The sequence below is a fragment of the Neopelma chrysocephalum genome, unplaced genomic scaffold (genome assembly GCF_003984885.1).
Source record: "Neopelma chrysocephalum unplaced genomic scaffold, ASM398488v2 Primary Assembly neopelma1_75, whole genome shotgun sequence".
NCBI classification, from domain to species: Eukaryota; Metazoa; Chordata; class Aves; order Passeriformes; family Pipridae; genus Neopelma; species Neopelma chrysocephalum.
The window spans coordinates 12,961,589-12,981,050 of NW_020897736.1; the positions used below are offsets into that span (position 1 = coordinate 12,961,589).

Sequence of the window (19,462 nt, forward strand, 5' to 3'; positions counted from 1 at the left end):
GTGCCATCGACATGCAGGGGAGGAGAGGCTGAGCAGAAAGAAAAATGACCCCATTGGATGCTGATGTATTTACAGCAGGTGTCTCATTCCATAGTCAGTTCAATCCAGCACTGCAGACCTGGATTTATGAAACCAGGAGCACATCATATTTACAAAAGGGTGGCTAAGTACCTATTTGCATTTCCCCTCTGAAGTAAAGAATTTCTTCGGATCTAAACTGCTGAAACAAGGGAAAAAGACAGAAACCTTGTGATGGGCCTTGCTGCAAAGTCACAGACATTTAGGAAAGGAGGTGGAATTTGGGGGTTTGGGGCTCAGTACCTTGGTTGCAGAGAGGGCCAAAAAATCCAGGCAGGCAGTCGCAGTGTCCCGACACGTGGTGACAAGGACCATTGCTGTGCACACACTGGGGGCAGGGCTGGCCACAGTGGTGTCCATAAAAACCAGGGGGACAAACTGGAAACAAAACAAAATCAGCTGTCACGGGTTTTCCGAAGTTTTCTCATTGCTGAGAGCTCAAGAATTCTCTGTCTTAATCCCAAACCATTATTTCTTTATTTATAAAAACACGGTTCTGTGGACAGCTGAAAGGATGAAGCCTGTGGGATTGTTCCATGTCTAATGAAGGGCAAGCTCTGAGGAAAACTGCTCCTGTGTTCAAACATTCCCACCTTCTGACCTCATGTAAGTCCCTGGCTATTTAATAACACAGTGGAGTTCTCAGCAGCCTCCCCCTCTCAGGACATTCATTTGAGTCTCTCTAGCCTGCTCCAGATAACTCTTTGACAGAACATGGGAGTTTAAGATGTTTGAGACCTCAGAGCCTACTGCAGATATGGATAATAACACATTCCAAAGCTTTTAAGATAGGAAGAGAAACACACACATGTAGAGACAACAGAAACTCAGAATATCATTTCCTTTGGAAACCGAGCTGAGAATTCAGAGAAGGTGTATTAGGAAACAATATTTTATGTCTAAATAACTATGCCAAAAGCTGATTTCCAAACCTGTGAGGTGTGACACCTGTGTTCACCTGGGGCAGACAGTTTATATATGTCATGGCAGGAGCTGCAGCCATCAGTGATGAACAGAATCTAAAGATGGTAATTATGGTAACAGCATATAAAATCACCTGATTTGCATCAGTAATGACACAGGATAGCTGAGGAAACTTGTCATGAACTGTGTGCTTAATTTGCCTAAAACCTGAGATTATTATAGAATTTGTACACAGGGTAGAGAGCCAAGATTACGGCTCAGTATCTCTTCTAAACACAGATTGTTGCTTCTAAGCACATGTAGGGTGAAAAACCATCCGCTGTCCAAACATTCACTGCAACAGATAACACAAAGAAATGTTAAATTGCAGTAAGTGACTGCAAAAATGACTTTATGTGTTTTTATTTTTACTCCCGTGACTCTCTGTTCTACAGTTCCGGCTCAGCGGTTACTTTATCACGTCCGTTCTATTTTTCCACCAAATGAGAATTTTCTCTTGGTCTGTATGTTCACAGAGGGTGTCAGGCTCTTACACCACTGCACATTTCCAGCTGGAACTCAGCTGACAGGTTTGTTGATATATATACCAGCTATAAAACACCCTGGATCATTGCTGCAGACATTTCTGCAGGCTTAAGAGCACTAAACCATCCCGGTGTCTCATGTAATCCTGATTACACCGACAGAACAAGTTGGCTGAGAATCATCTTCAGTATCATCTTCAGTGCTGCCTGCACAGGCTAAATTCTGCTTCTAAATGAATTTCCAAGAGAAAAATGTGGATGGTTTTGAGAGCAAGCTTAGCAAGCTAAAGCTGCCCTCACCCACGGAGGTGTCCTCCTCACCAGGTAGGCTTGAGCCTGAATCCCACAGAAGAGATGGAAGCAAGCTGAATTCCCATGCCACGTGCTCACAGAGGCATTTCAGCAACACGAGGCAATAGCAGAAACATTCACAGGAAGAAAATTTCTCCCCATTAGATCCTCAGCAAACATCCTCGGGGAGCAGCCTGATTACTGGGCTTGCAAACTGGGAACAAGGTTTGCCTCTTGTAGCCTATGTGCCATCAGCTGATAAAACTAAGCTGGTTTTTTTCATCTCAGAAAGGTCAGAAACTATTAACTTCTGGAAGTTTTGCACTCTTAAGGTTTCAAATTCATGAAACATTTCCTTCCCCAATTCCCTGAAGCTCTGAGCACCACATTTTAGCCTTGGAGAGAGGTTTTACAGCTACATAGATATGCTGAAGCACCTGGAAATTGGGGTTTATAATGGAAATGCTTATAGGCCATTAACTACAGCAGTGCTAGAGGTCATCGTTATAATGGCTTTAAATAAAAACTGTCAGCTACAAATTATTTTTAGAGATGAGTGTGTTCTAGTGTCGAGTGTAACTGGTGAAATCAAAGGGGCTGTATGAACTGGGAACGCAGAATGTCTTACAGGAAGAAGAAGAGCTGCTGCAGAAAAGAAAGACAAATCCACTTCTTGTTTACACAGGAAGATGGTTGTGTGTAGTTTGGATCAGTGAATTAGGGTCCCTACGGGGCAAATGCAGCTTCCCAGATAAAGCAAATGAGAGGGGTTTTATCTGCTTGGCACATTTTAATATGTAGCAGCAGAGCATCAGACAGGAGCTATTTCAGGCTGCTGTGTTTCTTTTTCTGGCATATAAGAAAACACTGCCTTGTTATTTTGATGCCAAGGCTCATCCACTTGTCATTATGTGATGGGTCATAGCTGACTGTTTAAAAAGGTCTCCTGACTTCACTGCAGATCTGTGTCTTGCCAGGTTTGGTATGGAAAGGTGTTGCTCCTTCCAGGTCACCTGTGACTTCCAGGTGCAGTAAACCAGAAGAAGAAACACAAGGCACGACTCCGTGCAGCGGAGTCCTGACTTCCCGATCCAGCAGCACTTTTTAGGCTGTGCTTTGCCCTTAGGGAGCTAAAGCAGCTCAGAAACTGTGGGTTTGTCTGACTGGTGTCACAAAGGAGCATTTCCACCTGCTTTGCTCCTGCCACGAACGGAAAATCTTACTTCTCTGGCACAGGGGTCCCCTGTATCCCGGGGCACAGTCGCAGGTGCCATCCTCTGGGGAGCAGGATCCCCCGTTCTCACAGCTGCATGAGATGGAGCAGTTGGGGCCCCAGCGGCCCTGGGTGCAGATGTTGTCACAGTGGATGCCTAAGGACATAAAGACACACATTAGGTTCCCCACAGCTTACTCTGCTCGCTGATCAAAGAAACTTTTGGCTGGACTGATGCCTCGCAGCCCCTCACGGAGCCAACGAGGGAGCCTGGGAAGGAAACAGCTCTCCTTTTATCTGCTTAATAAAGTGAAAATTAAGAAAACGCCAGAGAGGTGAGTTCTGCAGGTGTTAGTGGGCTCCTGTTCAGTCCTCAGCACCATTAAAGAAACTCTGCATGTCATCTGAGAGATGAAGGTCAGGAATTGCTTTAAAGTCACAAAATAGCTCAAATAACTGGTCTGGAAATAGGCAGTTGATTGAAGCCTGATTACTTACCTGTTGTGAATTGGAAGACCTAAAAAAGAAAAATCAGGGCTCTGAAAAACATGTTGAAGTGTTTGGATTCTTGAACACAAGTAAATTCAGCTCTGTGCTGTGTTCTGTTCCCTTCCTTGCTTAAGGCAATGTGCTCTGGGGTTTTGTGCACATACCCCACGTCCACCCAGAGCTCTCCAGTTCTGTGATAATGAACAAAGTTCTGATCTAGCAAGTGGCCACGTGTGAGCACAGGCTGATCATCTGCATGTTAAATGGAGACTGAGACCTGCCAATCCAGCTCCAGTTGTTCACAGGGTGGTTGTTTGATATTTATTATTACGAAAAGCAAAGCTTGGAAACACCAAAGAAAAGCACGCGGCCAAAAAACTTAACATGAGGCTTCTAGCATGGTTTCAACTGGTTTTGTTTTAACTGGTGGCTTTTAAAAAACAACCTTGTGCCATGGTTTGTCACATATAAATGTGATCTAAGGATCTGGTGTTTGAGAGGCTCTTGCTCCGCTGGGACAAGGCAGTACCAACACCTGCAATTAGCAGAGCTATTTGCATGATCAAGGGCTCCTTGGATGGAAAACCATTTGCAGCATCATGAACTAAGAGGGTCATTAAGCAGTGCCAGCTGCAGGGAGTGGCACTGGCAAGGGAGACGGATAACACCAGGAAAAATGAATCACAGACTGGCTCGGAAAATCTTCCTACCAACGCCACCACATCGGGCACCTCCCGGCTGACCTGGCGGGGCCCACACACCTCAGCTGGGCTTTCAACAGCAAGATGTTCTTTATCATCCATGCACATGTCCCTGCTGCATAATGGGATAAAAGCGTCTCCGGGCTCCAGGAGCCCCCGCCGCGGCCAGAGGTTGGATTAGTGCATCTCCACGGAGAAACACAATCCCAAGTAATTTCCTGCACCTCTGATAACTTCATCTGGATGCCACAGGTAATGCACTGCAGTTGGGAGGCTGTGATCTGTACAGCCACCCAACTTGGAGGATTATTAAATCAGCTAAAAGTCATTATAAATACACTTACGGTGCAGCTTCAAGTTGGTTTTATAAATCTCTGAAGTTAATACAGTAAGAAATACTGCAGAGCCAAAATTTCCCTTTTCTGAAGATTAATCACACAATTATAATGTCCCTTCCTAGAAAATCTTAACCAAGTCTGGCAAAAGTACAGTTTGAAATGTGGTTTCTAGTAATACATGATCATAGCTTTATTTATAAAGAGGCAGGGTCCATGCTGTAGAGCTTAATAAAAACCACATTAAAATACAGTAAAAACTTAATACAAGCTCAATTCCTTCCTATCTAAGTAAATAAATCTGAAAAAGGGGAGTGCAAAAAGAGACAAGGAACATTTGTATTAGTAAAATCAAGAAAAACAATTATTTTAAACAGTCTTCCCTGCTCAGTTTGAAATCAAATATATCCTTGGATTACTTAAACAACAAATGCTTTGTGTGTGCATTTATGTAATATATCTACAGTGCTCTGTAATTAAAAAGTCAGACAATAAATTGTAAATAAATAAATGCATTTTGTATTTATAAATACACATATATGATCATTTATAGCTTTGAGCGTCTCAGCATGAGCTCCCAGCAATGAAATTCAGGCACAAATGTAGAAAAATGTGTATTTTTCCTCCCGACTGCAGCACTAAAATTACAATTCTGTCACTGTGAATGGGCTATTTATAAACTGGGACAATTAAACAGCATTATTTCTTGTTTCTTTTTGACAAAGTTTGGGGAAGAATGACACTGGCTCCTTTCTCATGGAAGGAACCCGAATTAAAATGCCAGGGCTGTTCCGTGCAGCAGCAAAGTCCTTCCTTTAGTAATGAGTAATGAGGGATGTCTTCCCACTCCTAAGAAGGGAATGAGTCATTGTGGAGCTGATTGTTGTAAGGAAATGTAAAGGGAGAAAAGAAAACCTTCTAGAAGCCACTGACACCCATTACAGCACTTATTTATTTATGCATCTCCAGAAGACAACCAGAAGAGATGGGGCTGCAATCAGTTTTTATTACTTTATATTACTCCAAGTTAATTCTCATGGAAGATTTTCTTTTTGGAGGCTCCCCCCCACACTGAATTGCAAATGTAAATGAGAAGTTAAAACTGCACCTGGACATGTATGTCTTATAGAACTGTGCTAGAAGAAGCACCTTAATTTCACAATTCCCTATCCTGGCAGTGCATGAAGGGGGAGTCCCTCCCAGCTACTTTACAGTTGGAGTCAGTGAAGCAGGAACCCTCTGTAAAGTAAAACTTCAATATTTACTTTGGGCCTTGCTGATGAACATTTCTGATAAGCAATTAGTTTTCAATTTCCAGAACTATAAAAGCTGCTGAAGTTGACACACCTCTGTATTATCTCGCCTTAAAACCACGGGTTCCTAATTTATGAACAAAATCCTGGTTTCACAAGCAATGACACAGAAATTAGAAAGACAACTATCAGAAGAAGAAGTCCTTGAAGCTGCAGGAAGCAGTTCTATACATAAACTCCATTGCCTGGATACCAGGGAATTATCTTCCAGCCTGAGGCTGTGGTTCACAATTGCAGACACTGGTATAAAATTACACTTCCAAGACCTTCTTAAACAATGTTCTGGGAGTGAATTGTAACTGAAATTCACATAACTTATATAATATTGTAGTTATCCACTGGATGTGGGCAAAGGCTTTGCACTCTTGCAGTAAGGCAGAGCTCAGGGAAGAGCAGAGTCCACTGTGGCTTTAACTCAGTCCGTGACACAGCAGCCACAAACCCTCCCTGTCCCGGTGTGGATTTGGGGTATTGGATTTCTGCAAACACTGGCTGCTCTCCAGTGGGATTCCCACTGCTGTCCTCTGGACTGCTTTGTACATGGCATTTAGCTGACAGTCCCAGCAGTGGCTTCGCTCCCCCTTCCCCACACCAACCTCCTCTGCACACACAGTGGGAAGGAAAACCAGCCCTAAGGGCCTGAAGTGCTGTGGAAAACACAACATGGGCTGAACTGAACCCAGCAGAGCAGTCACAGCTGCCCTGTTCTCAGGGGCAGCTACATGGGACAGCTCTTCCAAGGCCTTTCTCCTTACAGGAGACACTTTACTACCAGGACAGTTTACCACCAAGTGGCCAAGCAGCTGCTGTCTGGGACACAGGGAGTGTCTGGTGTAACTCCATCCCAGATTTCCCACAGGGGAAGCCAGTGGGTTGTGCAGGAATCTCCCAGTGTGGAATTGTAATTGGCATCTTGATAAAGGACAGCAGCAGGGAGAGAGGTAGGGGAGGAAAAGAATCCCAGAATGGTTTGGGTTGGATGGGACCTTAAAGGTTGTTTTGTTCCACCCCTGCCATGGGCAGGGACACCTTCCACTAGCCCAGGTTGCTCCAAGCCCCATCCAACCTGGCCTTGGACACTTCCAGGGATGGGGCAGCCACAGCTTCTTTGGGCAACCTGTGCCAGGGCCTCCCCACCCTCACAGGGAAGAATTGCTTCCCAATATCCCATCTAACCCTGCCCTCTGGCAGTTGGAAGCCATTCCCTGTGTCCTGTCCTTCCATCCCTTGTCCCAAGTCCCTCTCCAGCTCTCCTGGAGCCCCTTTAGGCACTGGAAGGGGCTCTAAGGTCTCACAGAGTATTCTCTTCTCCCAGCCTGGCTCCAGAGCAGAGGGGCTCCAGCCCTTGGATCAACCTAGTGTCTGGCAACAGCACTGCCTGATGGAAACCCATCAGTGACAAATGTTTTATCCCAATAACATAAATCATGTATTACAGCTCAGCTCTGGTGCAGAGTGGCCAGAGAGGGGGGTGTCTGGTGCCTCAATGTCACTGGTTTTCATGGAGCAGCTTCAATTTTTACCAGATGAAGTTGGTTCTTTGCATTAAAATTTAACGATCAGGCTGGGATGGATTAAGCTAAACATCCATACAACCATCAGGAAAAGGAGCAAGAAAAAGGAAAAAAACCCCCTCCAGGCCATACAAGTGGGATGTGAGGCACCTATTGAAGATCTCCTTCATAGGCTGCTTCCATTAATAATCTTCAGTGGCTTCAAGAAAGTTTGTCAAACTAATGCAGATTTAGTGCTGCCTGTAACTACATCACACTGAAGGACTTTGGAGGGTGAAATTCCTGAAAGGCAGATATAAGTAAAACTCCCTTTTTCCCCTCTCCAGCTTACTTCTGCAATTGCACTCGTGCCTGGGGATTACGTCTCTGGCTCTTAATAAAGCCTGCCATTGTTTCTGTGCTGTGTCTCTGGATAGTTGGAAACTAATACTCCAAACACAATAGAAGAGCAAAAATGGACGGAATAAATGAGAACCAGTGGCCTATTTTTGACCACTGCTATCCCCCTGACAGTAGCCTCTGCAGCAGTGCCTGTGTGCTACCCAGCATCTAATTATTTTTCAGGGACGGAGGAATTTGATGAATTATAGGATGTAACTCCCTTCCCCCCATGTACTTTAATTTTACATCTACCAGTGTATAACTGTAATTATTTCTCTGAATAAGATCTTCAGCTTTTTTTTTCTTTCCCCTCAATAGTCCCAATGTAAAGACAGATGCAACATCAATTAGGAATGACAGGAACAATTTCAGCAGACGTTTGAATCCAACACAAACATTGTGCTCTCCTCCACCTGTCTTTCAACATGACATGAAGTCATAATAATCTCTTATTTCTGGCATTTGAATAGCTTTGGAAAGAACTGCTTTTTATGCAAAAATAGGCACTGGATTTTGCAGGCAATGCTGTGGAGGCCTGAGTTTGGTGAGTCACGCTTGGCTGGGATCTTTGATCTTTGATCCTTTAACCTGATTCTCTTCTCTTTCCCCAGCACTTATTGCTGTTACACTTATGTTGTCCCTATCAATTCTATTTAAATCAGCTTTGTATTTGAGATTAGATCCATGTGCGTTCCTATTTTGCTGCTTGAGTCTATCAAAGGTAGTAGAAAATGCAATAAGAACATAAAGAAAGACCTGTCCAAGCCGTGGATCAGCTGCTCAGGGGTGTTATGACAGTGCACGAAGAAGAGTTCACAAAGAATTCTTGATGCTTTTCCATCACTTTTTGCGTCTTTATATTTATTCCTACCTGAGGCAAACCCTGAAGTATTTGACTGAGATCCAGTCAGAAGCACCACAGCTCAATTCCTGACAGCTCAGCATTTAAGAATGCTGAAGAATGAGAAAATCAGTGTGGGGAGGGCAGCAGATAGAAGAAAACATAAAGGGATCTCTCATAAAATTAAATGGAAACATTAAGAATTGATGGCTGCTCATCCAGTCTGCAAATAAGCTATTTTTGTTTTTATATAGTGAAACTGCTCAACAGAGATAACAGTAGCCACACTCACATTATCTGTGAACTTCAGTGGTGTTCTCAAATGCTTTTTTAACTGATTTTTTCCCCCACATTGGTGCCATGGAGCCCTTCCTTCCCTCACCAGGCATCCTTCACCCCTGGGCTTCGCAGGGGCAGCTCCTGAGTGTAACAGCCCATCAGTCTAAATGGAAGCTCTGTGATCTGGTCCTAAATAATGAAGAATAAGCCTTTCCCTGTAGCCAGTGAAAAATTCTAACTTGTCCCTTCTCTCATCTTTGCATGGGCGATTTATGCATCCATTAATGTAAGTGTTTTTCTGCCAGTAATATACTCAGAGCCTAATGCACCTCTGTGGAGCTCTAATCCTACCCCTATTTTTAATTATCTAGAGAAATCTCCAGATATGAATCACCCAACCCGGGGAATTTATGCAATAAAAGCTTTTGAGGCAAGAGACCTACCTCACAAGAAATGAGGTAAGTCAAAATGTTTGCTAAAATTAAGGATGATGTGGTTCCCGTTGCTCCAGGGTATTCTCCAGGGTGCACTACAGAAGGAAGAAGGGTTTCCATGAGCAAAAAGGGCAGACCTGAAGAAAATGGTGCTAAAAGGAGTTAAGCTCATGCAGCCCTTTAGAGTGATTCCTTCCTACTCCTCAAACACTGGACACAGTTTCAGGACTGGGAAGAGAAACTTGGGAAAGATCCAAGCAGACCATCAGCAGGTAAACAGGAGAGAGGAACTTGTAAGTGGCAAAAACTGCGTTTTTTTCCCAGCCAAAAATGTTCCAGCCCCTGGGCCATGAGGGAAGAGCAGCTTAACAAGAGCTGGGGTACAACCAAAGACTTTTATGTTAATAACATTGACTGAAATTCAACTTTTTCTCCTTGGTGTAGAACAGGGAGGAAGGTGTTTACAACGCTTCTCACTGCAAACTCTTTCACCAAAATCATATCTATCTATATATATAGATATACATATATATACAGATATAGATATGTATAAAAAATAGAATCATAGAATTCCAGACTGGTTTGGGTGGGAAGGGACATTAAAGCTCATCTCATTCCACCCCCTGCCATGGGCAGGGACACCTTCCACTAGCCCAGGTTGCTCCAAGCCCCGTCCAACCTGGCCTTGGACACTTCCAGGGATGGGGCAGCTACAGCTTCTCTGGGCAACTGTGACAGAGCCTCATCTCCCTCACAGGGAAGAGGAGGGTATAAAGAATGTTTCTATTTTTCTAATATCCCATCTAACCCTACTCTGTCAGTCTGAAGCCATTCCCTCTTGTCCTGTCACTACATGTTCTCGTCAATAGTCTCCACTATATATTATATTTATGTATATATTTATGTACACCCCATTTTAGCTTGCAGGCTGTTTACTGAGTGATCCTTCCTTTTCTCCTTCCACACACAGCATGTCAAACATCCAGGATTTAGCCTGCTGAAACGTGCACAAATAATTTTTCACCGTTTCTCACCCACATTTATTTATAGGTGACTACTGTACACACAGCCAAGCTTAGATATAGAATGGCTCCATATTAAAATGGAAAATGGGTTGGGTACCTCTAGAATGGAGTTTGATGTTTTTAGAACCCATTAAATTAGCATCATCCAGGATGCCATCCAAGCCATGTCTTTCCTCATAAATTTAAAAGCTGTCCTTTAATAAGCAAAACTAAACCTAAAAATAAATATAAAGATAGGTGAACTTGTATATCTTCCGTGTTTGTAAGACTAATACTGCAATGATTTGCATACATGCTGAAGTTTAGCAGTAGCCTTACTGCAGATGCTAATTATAGTCTAAGGGTCTGATCCAACTCCCACTGAATGAGTGGCAAAAATCCAACTGATTTCACAAAAGGTGAAATACATACAAAATCTGGCACAGGACAAACACAACCAAACCTCACTCAGATGAGAACCAGGAGCCCCCCAGATACCTGCCAGGGAAGACACAGACATAATTAATGTCAGGACATCAATGAAGTCTTTGATATAACTTCATAATTCACATTTTTGAAAATTAGCCCTGTATCAGCAGGAACCATCCTTAAAGGTTCCTGTCAAAGAGAGAATTTTTAAGCACAGCCTGACATTAAAATCTTATCAACTCACTTGAAATTAAGTCAATGAAAAATTAAAGCTAATTTCTAATAAGCTTATCTTACATTCATAGACTAAAGGGCACTTGTCGAATCCAGAGAGTAAGCACACCTTTTCACATGGAAAAGATTCCCACATTAGAAAGGCAGAGGCCAGAAGAGAGGCTAAAATGCACCATTTTAGACTGACTCTGGAAATTTCTAGTTTTCCTGTCTGTTTAAAGCTAATGTAAGGATACAGAATAATCACAGAAATAAATTATTAATTTAAAAACCTGGGATAAGACTGCCAAAAGTGATAAATGCAAAATAAGGTGCAGATAATGGGATTAGACATCTAGAAAATGCACGTTTAATAGGAACTTACTATTGCCCCATTCTGATATTTTAGGCTCTGTGTTGCAAACCAATGGTATGAAACAGTCTGATGTTAAAAAAAAAAAAAAAAGCCAACCCACGACACTGTGAATTCTAAAATACTGTGGATCTTCAGCTAAAAACCTGGAGGTGCATGAAACAAGCCCTAGATTCTTTTCTGGCTTTAAATATGCATGGAAAAGTCAGCTCCCAATTATATCAACATGCTCGTGGGGTTGATCTATTACTGACAAGAGAATTATTTGGGCTTCAGCTGAGGACAGAATCTGGCCCTAAAATTATAAATTGGATACTGCTGCAATGGAAGAAAAGTCCTATTAGTACAAACAAAATGCATTTTATGAAAAGGGTTGTGGGGTTTTTTTTAATTTCAAAGGTTTTTCACCTTCTTGCAAAGAACTCCGAGAAAGTGAAGTTAAAAATACCTTAGAGCTCCCCGTCAAAGTGGCCACTGTTTCTTTAAAATTCAAAAAGGCCTTCCCTTGAGTAACAGGCTTATCAGTTTTCCTGAATTAATGTGTCCACAGGAGGGAAGAAACATGTTTCTGTGTTTGAGTGACAGTGCAGATGTCACTGGCAGCCTGCAAATGCTCCCAGCCACATCCTCCCTCAGAGCTCACCTGACCTGTGACCAGTGACACTGGTGACCTCATTAACTCCCTCAGACCACCACACGTGGAAATCCTACAACTCCAGACTCCCACAACTACTGGGCTACAGATCTGGACATGATAAGAGACAATTAGGGTTTGTGTTGCTGGCAATGTATGGAAGTTATCGAGGTTGTAAAGGACAGGGAAATATGTATTTTGACTTCCTGTATGTAGCAGCAAAGGGGGAGGCTGCTCTTATGAGACAAGAATGAAGCCTGAAGGTGAAAAGCACCAAGGCAATAACAAGATGTTTGTTCCTCAGCACAGATCATTTCCATACCTGTGTTTGCCATCCTGATTAATTAAGGAAAATCTATGAGGGCTTCTTTTATAATTAACTATGGGATGCACCCTTTTATGTTTTCCATCTCACAGCAGCACTCCGTTTTCCCCACACATCTTTGGGATGTCAAAATAAACTGAATAAACTTTGGCTTTGCCTATTGAGAGAAGCCTCTGATTAACCAGCTCAGTGGATAACTGAGATAGCATCTGCAAAACCAGAGCGCCAGACAAAAAGGGAGAGGCAGAACAAGCTGCAGATAAGACAGCATTTCAGATTAAAGGAATTCAGATAAACAGGATTTTAACTGACCTTAACATTTAGAGGCACGAACGTATCCCCCTGCAGATCGCTGGTTATTTAATCCCCCTGTAACAGCTGAAAGGTTACAAAAGACACACTTGCCCCAATTAACCTGAAGCACAGACTCATCAGAGGGAGGAGCAGAGCTCGGTGTGAAGAGCAGCCCAGGCATGTGGCTTTCCTTCTGTAACCTGTCTGGGAGCAGGATGTCTGACTGGGAAGAGGACAGACCCAGGTCTTGGAGGCAGGACAGGCACTGGCTGGGTCTGGCCTCCCAGAGAGCCCTCACCTGCCTGGGGTCAAGCACAAAGGAAACACCTCCAGAAATTAAAAGCCAGGCCAGCAGCCATGACTAAGCTAATTATTGAGGTTTGTACTGAGTGAACCAGCTGAAGGCTACGTGATTTTAACCAGCTGGTACCTGAGAAAGCTGTTTCTGGCACAAAACACGCTGCCAGCAGCCCCCCCGAGGAGGGAGGACCAGCCCGAGGGGATTTGCAGCTCATCCTGCAAACCCCACGTGGCTTGGCTGGAGCTGTCACATCCAGGGCCACCAGCTTTGCACCCACCACAGGAACTTTGTCATCCACGTCCTCTCTGCTCAACCCGCAAGGCCACCAGGGCAGCTGGTCCTTTTCTGTACAGCTTCAAGTTATTTATTAAGTAAGAGGAGACTAATTGATATTTATGACCTTAACTTTGTCACTGAGCACCCAGGAGAGGAGGCTGCACCCGGGAAAGATGAGATTGTTCCCTGCTCCTCCAGGACCTGTTTGCTTGCAAAGGGGTTCCAGGAGCTGCTCCACCACAGGGTGTTTCTGTGCTTCCATTCCCTCTACGCATTCCGTGTGTGCAGGATCCCTAATTAACCAAATGCAATTAGCACCCAAGCACTCCAACTTCAAGCATTTTCGTTCTAACCTAAATGTACACAAAATAACACCTCTTCCACAAATGACTGGTATGCTGGGAGCTCTAAGGTACCTGTGCACACACAGAGCTGCAAGCACTGAAGTGTCTGTGTATAAAATGCACGGCAGAGCAGGAGCCAGAGACCCTTATTAATCCTTAGAAAACAGTCAAGACTTGATCCTTTGCAGGCTACACTTCTCCTTTTTGAATCAGCAGTAGATATGATCATCTCTCCTTTGGGTTTCCAGGGTACTGTTTGTACAGGTGAGGTTATGTGGATGCAGTGCTGGTGCAAGCTGGAGAACTCCATCCAGTGCAAGGCCGAGCCCTTGGTGTTAACTGCATCCCACATTTCCTTCATGTGGAGGGAACTCACCTCTGCATCAGGTCACAGATGTCACAGATCTGATTTTGGCCAACATTTGAATAAGTTTTACTTTGCACCACATGAGAGCCTTTATCCAATGTGTTTTTTGACTTTTAAGCACAAACGTCCTGCTTGTTCTGCTTCCTCCGAAGGCATTTGTGATTCCATGTGCCTGTGTGCTTGGCTGGGTAATTTTCAGCAATAGCACCAGGGTTCAATCATCTCTAGATCTGATCTAACTCCTGCCTTTGGCTGCACACATGCAATTCCCCACGGAACTCAATGGAAAGGGAATATGCACATCTCGGAGCAGCTTGTTGCCAGTGTGCTTATTTATGCATCCAGCTGCCTTGCACAGCTTTGTGATCTCCTGGTTGATATGTGGGAATCTCTTCATCATCTTCCCATCTGCCAGGTACACTCAGCTCCTGAAAATTACCTTCCCCAGCTGGTACCCACAGAAGGTCACTGTCCTCAATAAGAGTCTTGATGGGTGGCAGTCATGACATCATAAAAGGATGTCAGACTGCTATTAACTTACATTGTGTGCTCCTCTTGACAGGCCTCCTTCCTTCCTCTCCCAGTCCTCCTCCATTCCCTTACCATCCATCAGTCCCTGAAGGTTTATATGAGGAACATCTTGAAACCTCTTTAAAGAAAATGGGTTCAATCTTCCCCTTGATCTTTACATAAAACACCGACATCAAGAGGGAGACCCACGTCTGGGATGAACACACAGAATATGCTGGTTTCAGATGAAGTTTTGTGGCTATTAGGATCAGAAAGCCACGTGAATTCTGTGTCTGGTGTGAGTGGGCAGGAAAGCCTTCAGATGTTCCATGATCCCGAACTTTTCTGATCTTTTTCAGGCCATGCCTAATTAGTACCAAATCCAGAAAGCAAAAATTTCAGCCTGAATTATTTATCACCTCATATTTATAAAATGCACTGCAATACACATCATGGCCCAGTTCACAACAACTGCAGATAAGATTAATCTTTCACTGATGCCACACTCCTTAATATGAAAATATAATTATCTAGCTGAAGAGTTTCTTAAATTACATACTTTCAAACTAGTATGAGCAGAATGTATCCTTGTGTCTGGTGCTAAGCCAAGTGGAAAAAACATTGGAAGGAGAATTGACTAAACACATGTTGGCTCTGTCTATCAACATTTCCACCTTACACGGCCCTGTCAACGTCTCAACTCCAACTTGGTCTTGGATATGAACATAATATTTTCCTCCCTGAAATGTGATTCTGAAGAAGGAGTTCCAGAACTGCAGGGGCAGATTGAAGGATAAAGTGCTTAGGCTGCAGCTAATCCCCTGCAAGGTAATACACATTTATCTTGCCCAATATGGAAATTAAAAGAAGGACATCAGAAATTACTTTTACCTTTACTTAGAGTAATTAGTATCTGCAGGTGAAGTTCATTTACAGATGTGCACGGGAGGAAGCACAAAGTATTTGTTGCAAATGCCTTCGAGAAAAAGCCACACTTCCAGTCTGCACAGCCTGCAAAGTTCATTTCCTGCAGTTTCCTCTGGATTGCTACATCCAGAAGGATGTGTAATAAACTTTACGAATAAGTGTGTATAAATATCTCTCTTCAATTTATTGTACTTCTAAAAACCATTTTCTCCCTTGAAGAAACTCACAATGGCTACAGGAAAAGCCCACCAGCTGTTTCTCTGCTGATCATCAATAATGCACAGGAGAGTTGTAAAGCCTGATAGATGGATATATTGATGGCAAAGAGAGATGAATGCACTCCAGCCAGCGAGGAAGGCAAGGGGATGGAGGAGGGGATACTAGTGAGATGATAAAACAGATTTTCTTGGAGGAAAAATGCCCTTTTCAACGCAGGCCCAGTATCCTTAAAAAGTAGCTTTGTTGTAAGCAATGTGCAGAACGCCCCATTTTTACAATTTTATTTACTTCTTAAAAGATTATTTCCATTGTGTGTTCTGGGCATAATTTCACTGCTTTTGCTTCATGCTGCTGGGAGCTGAGTGTGTGTCCTCTCCACCAGAAACAGAAGGCATGCATTGCTTTAAGGCATAAACCAAGGGGAAAGGTGACAGGATCCCAAACACTGGCTGCCCGACTATCCTGCCTTGCTCCACACATTCCTTCAGCTTGCTACTTGTTTGAAAAACAATTAAATTTTCCGAATGACTCGGTGTTAATATAAATGCAATTTGACTGTCAGTGCCACTGGTGGTTCTGCAGTGATGGGCAAGAACAGAACTTTATCTCCCCCCAGGGCCTCGACAGAGAGCAGAGGGACATTAACCAGCATTTTAGGCAGCTAAGTGTGAAATACTGGTTGGGTCAATAACTTGCCCCCCACTGCTGTTATGTCAGCTGTCAAGGGCTGGCAAAGAGACCATCAGTGTGGAGTCAAGTGCAGGTCTAATTGCACTGAGATCTCCAGCCTGGACTCTCCGACTTCACGGAATATTCCTCTCTGCCGCTGTGTCACCACGAGAGCTCTGTCACAGCAGCACTGATCTGCTCCCTGTAACTGCCTTTCTGTGTGACAAGAAGCATAGGAAAATGGGGAAAAATCTGAGTTTTATAGGATGGAGCAGCTGTATTGACTCCTAGCATTCAGAAAAGCCCCATCTGCATCCCAGGTACGATGTTCCTGGGATCTGCAGGACCACAGCTGCACCCCCGTGGAAAGGGCTGTTCAAGGAGAAAAACTCTGCAGGATTTCCAGCTGATCTGCATTCCTCCTGAGGATGCTCTTCCAGAAGGCTAACATCTGGCTCCAGGTTTGGAGCCATCTTCGACTCATCTGAATACAAATTTAATGAATGCCAATTATCGTCACCATCACCAGTGATTCAAATATGGGCGAGTTCAGCTGATCTTGTCTCAATCTATTATTTAAAAGTTTCCAGTCACAAGTCCAGTGCTATAAACCATGCAACAGCAAAGCGAAACACCTCAACAAACCCCCCAAAATCAACAAAGGCCCAAGGTTTACCAAGGTAATTCTGAATTTTACCTGTCCAGCCTGCGAGGCAGCAGCAGTACCCAGTGACAGGGTCACACCCATCGGCGTGGTTACAGTCACAACGCTCACTGCAATTAAGACCATATGTCCCATCCTTCAAAAATATAAATAAAAAAAGCCTCTCAGTAATCAGTTTTTTGTTCTGAAATGTGCAAAAGCATCTATCATGTCCCTCTTAATGCTGAGTCGCATCTTTTAAATTAACATACAGAGAAGATAGAAACTCAGTGCCTAATGTTTCTATACAGAACCAAATGAAGAATCACTTTAAAAAATGATGCTCAAGAAAATGCAGATAACACAGCAACAGCTCTGATAAAATATAATGCAAAGTATAATACATCCACTCAGCTGCTAGAACCCCAATCTGTTATTTACACATGACTTCCTTCAGACACCGCCAGGCAAAATGAGATGCTGCCCTACTCTGTGCTCAGCAGGGCTGTGGTTTGAAGGGGGTGCAAGAGCACCCCAGTGGTACTCACAGGGCAGGGCTGGGCATAGAACTGCCCCAGTGGTACTCACAGGGCAGGGCTGCTCACAGAACTCCCCCTGCCATCCCGGGGAGCAGAGGCAGAAGCCATCTGCTGGCCTGCAGGCAGCTCCATTGGTGCAGGAACACGTCTGGTTACAGTTCAGACCCCAACTTCCACTTGAACATGGAATAGAGCAATCCACTCCTTGCCAACCTAAAGAAACAGGAGAGACAAAGAGCATTTGGGATGTTTTCATGAAAAAAAGTGAGGTAGAGACAGCAAGAAAGGCAGCAGCAGCTCTGTGATTCTAGGGCTGGTTTCTTAGTGTAAATTAAGACTGTTTTGGGGTCAAAGATTGACCCTTTCTTATGACCTCCCAGCTTCATCTCCCAGCACCTGTACATGCAGGGAGGGATGGATGAAGGTGTCACTGTGTTGGCTCTTACCAGATGAAGGTCTCTGGTGCCTCTCTGGGAACTGCTGGGGCAGTACAAGAGAGGCTGTGCTGCCTGTCAGGCTGCAGACCTGCTGACCCCTGGGGATGCAAGAAACTTGCCATTTGATGCTGCCTGTTTCTTGCCTCCTATTTTTTTTTTTTTGACAATGCTATTTAATATAAAGCAGCTATTACACCTAAAAAAAGACCAAGGCCATCATTTCTAGCCATTAAGGCTCAAATCTTAACTACCAGCCACACAATGACTTTCATTACACTGCAGCTGTATGTAATGGAGTTGAGCAGTAACTCATGGTTTATAATCCCTCATTAAATGGGGTTCTACAGTGATCCATTAATTCATGTTTGAAATGCCAGATTTTATCGTTATTTGCCTCACTTCTGGTTTAGGGCTTATGTGTGTCAGACAGGCATAGCTCATGTTGGGATTCTGGGGGAACATAAGAGACACCGTGCTGTGGAGCAGTGCAAGATTTCTCAGGGGATTGCTGGATGGATACATGGGTTATGCTCACCACCAAGCACGTGAGGGAATTATGGACATATGGGGGAAGAAAAGATGTCAGTCTTGCAGAGAGACTCTGGAGCAGGTAAGACTTCTTGTTTCCCCAGACAAAAAACCCCTTGCAGGCTCAGGGGACAGAGGACACCTGCACATGGCTGGGGTGTCCCTGTGTCAGGGCACAGGGAGATGGGCAGCTGAGGGTGGCAGCAAGGGCAGAGACCCAGGGCCCACCCCACAGTCCCAGCGTGGGGTTGGCAGCTGGGATCAGCCAGGAGCCCAGATCAGCAGGACTGGGGCCAGCCCAAGGCTGAGATGGGCAGGCCGGGTCTGGTGAGGATAAACATGGCCAGGCACAGAACAGAGCAATGGGACGGAGGAAAGACAGGCAGGAAGCTGCCTCTGCCCCTGTGCCCAGTGTGCCACTCCAGGCAGGGAAGGAGAACAGGGGCTTTGCAATCCTAGAGAAACAGGGCAGCAAAGGGATAAAGAAAACCATCCCAATGATCTGGGCATTGCTTTGCATTTCCTCTGGAGAGGAGCTATGGCTCTGCCAACACACTTAGTTCTGTGACCTGTTCCTGCAGCAGAGCAGGGAAGTCTGGCCCCTGCTCAAGGCAGAAACAAAACATCCAGTCAAGCCCCTGTTGAGCTTGGATACTTGGGCAGACAAGAAAATAGTGGGGTTACTGACTGCACAGCTGTGCCACTTCAAAAGGGGAGAAGCACTGATGCCAAATTGCCAACAATGGCTAAATCCAAATTTTGTTTACCTTCTTTGCAGTAGCACAGCCCATCCACAGGGGAACAGGCACCGTCGTTCTTGCAGTTACAGACTGAGGAGCAATTGGTTCCGTAGGTTCCTGCCATGCAGGTGATGGTGCAGTCCTCTCCCTGCAAACCCAAAAAACCCCAGAGTCAGCTCAAGGAATCGGGATTGCAGGAAATTCCCACCTCAGCACAGGGAGCCTTTCTCCACACAGAGAGCAGAGAGTTGTGAGTTGATTGCTGAGTCTTCAGCACTTGAGCAGTCACTGCTGCTTCCCCTGATTATGATGCAATTAGTGCTTTGATTGACTTGGAGGAAAGGGACAAGTTTCTGGCATTCGTTCAGCGGGA

At 44.4% G+C, this 19,462-nt stretch overlaps 1 protein-coding gene across 3 annotated transcripts in view; it reads right to left on the reverse strand.

Moving 5' to 3' along the window:
- The window catches only part of MEGF11 (multiple EGF like domains 11), a 269,339-nt gene that overhangs the window by 36,768 nt on the left and 213,109 nt on the right, over nucleotides 1-19,462 (reverse strand). For all 3 annotated transcript variants that reach the window (XM_027688734.1, XM_027688733.1, XM_027688735.1), the window contains 5 exons: nucleotides 19,117-19,237; nucleotides 17,434-17,597; nucleotides 16,900-17,002; nucleotides 3,041-3,187; nucleotides 322-456 (listed from right to left, as the gene is read on the reverse strand). In XM_027688734.1, the coding sequence (XP_027544535.1) occupies nucleotides 322-456; nucleotides 3,041-3,187; nucleotides 16,900-17,002; nucleotides 17,434-17,597; nucleotides 19,117-19,237 (670 nt within the window). The remainder of the gene's footprint in view (nucleotides 1-321; nucleotides 457-3,040; nucleotides 3,188-16,899; nucleotides 17,003-17,433; nucleotides 17,598-19,116; nucleotides 19,238-19,462) is intronic.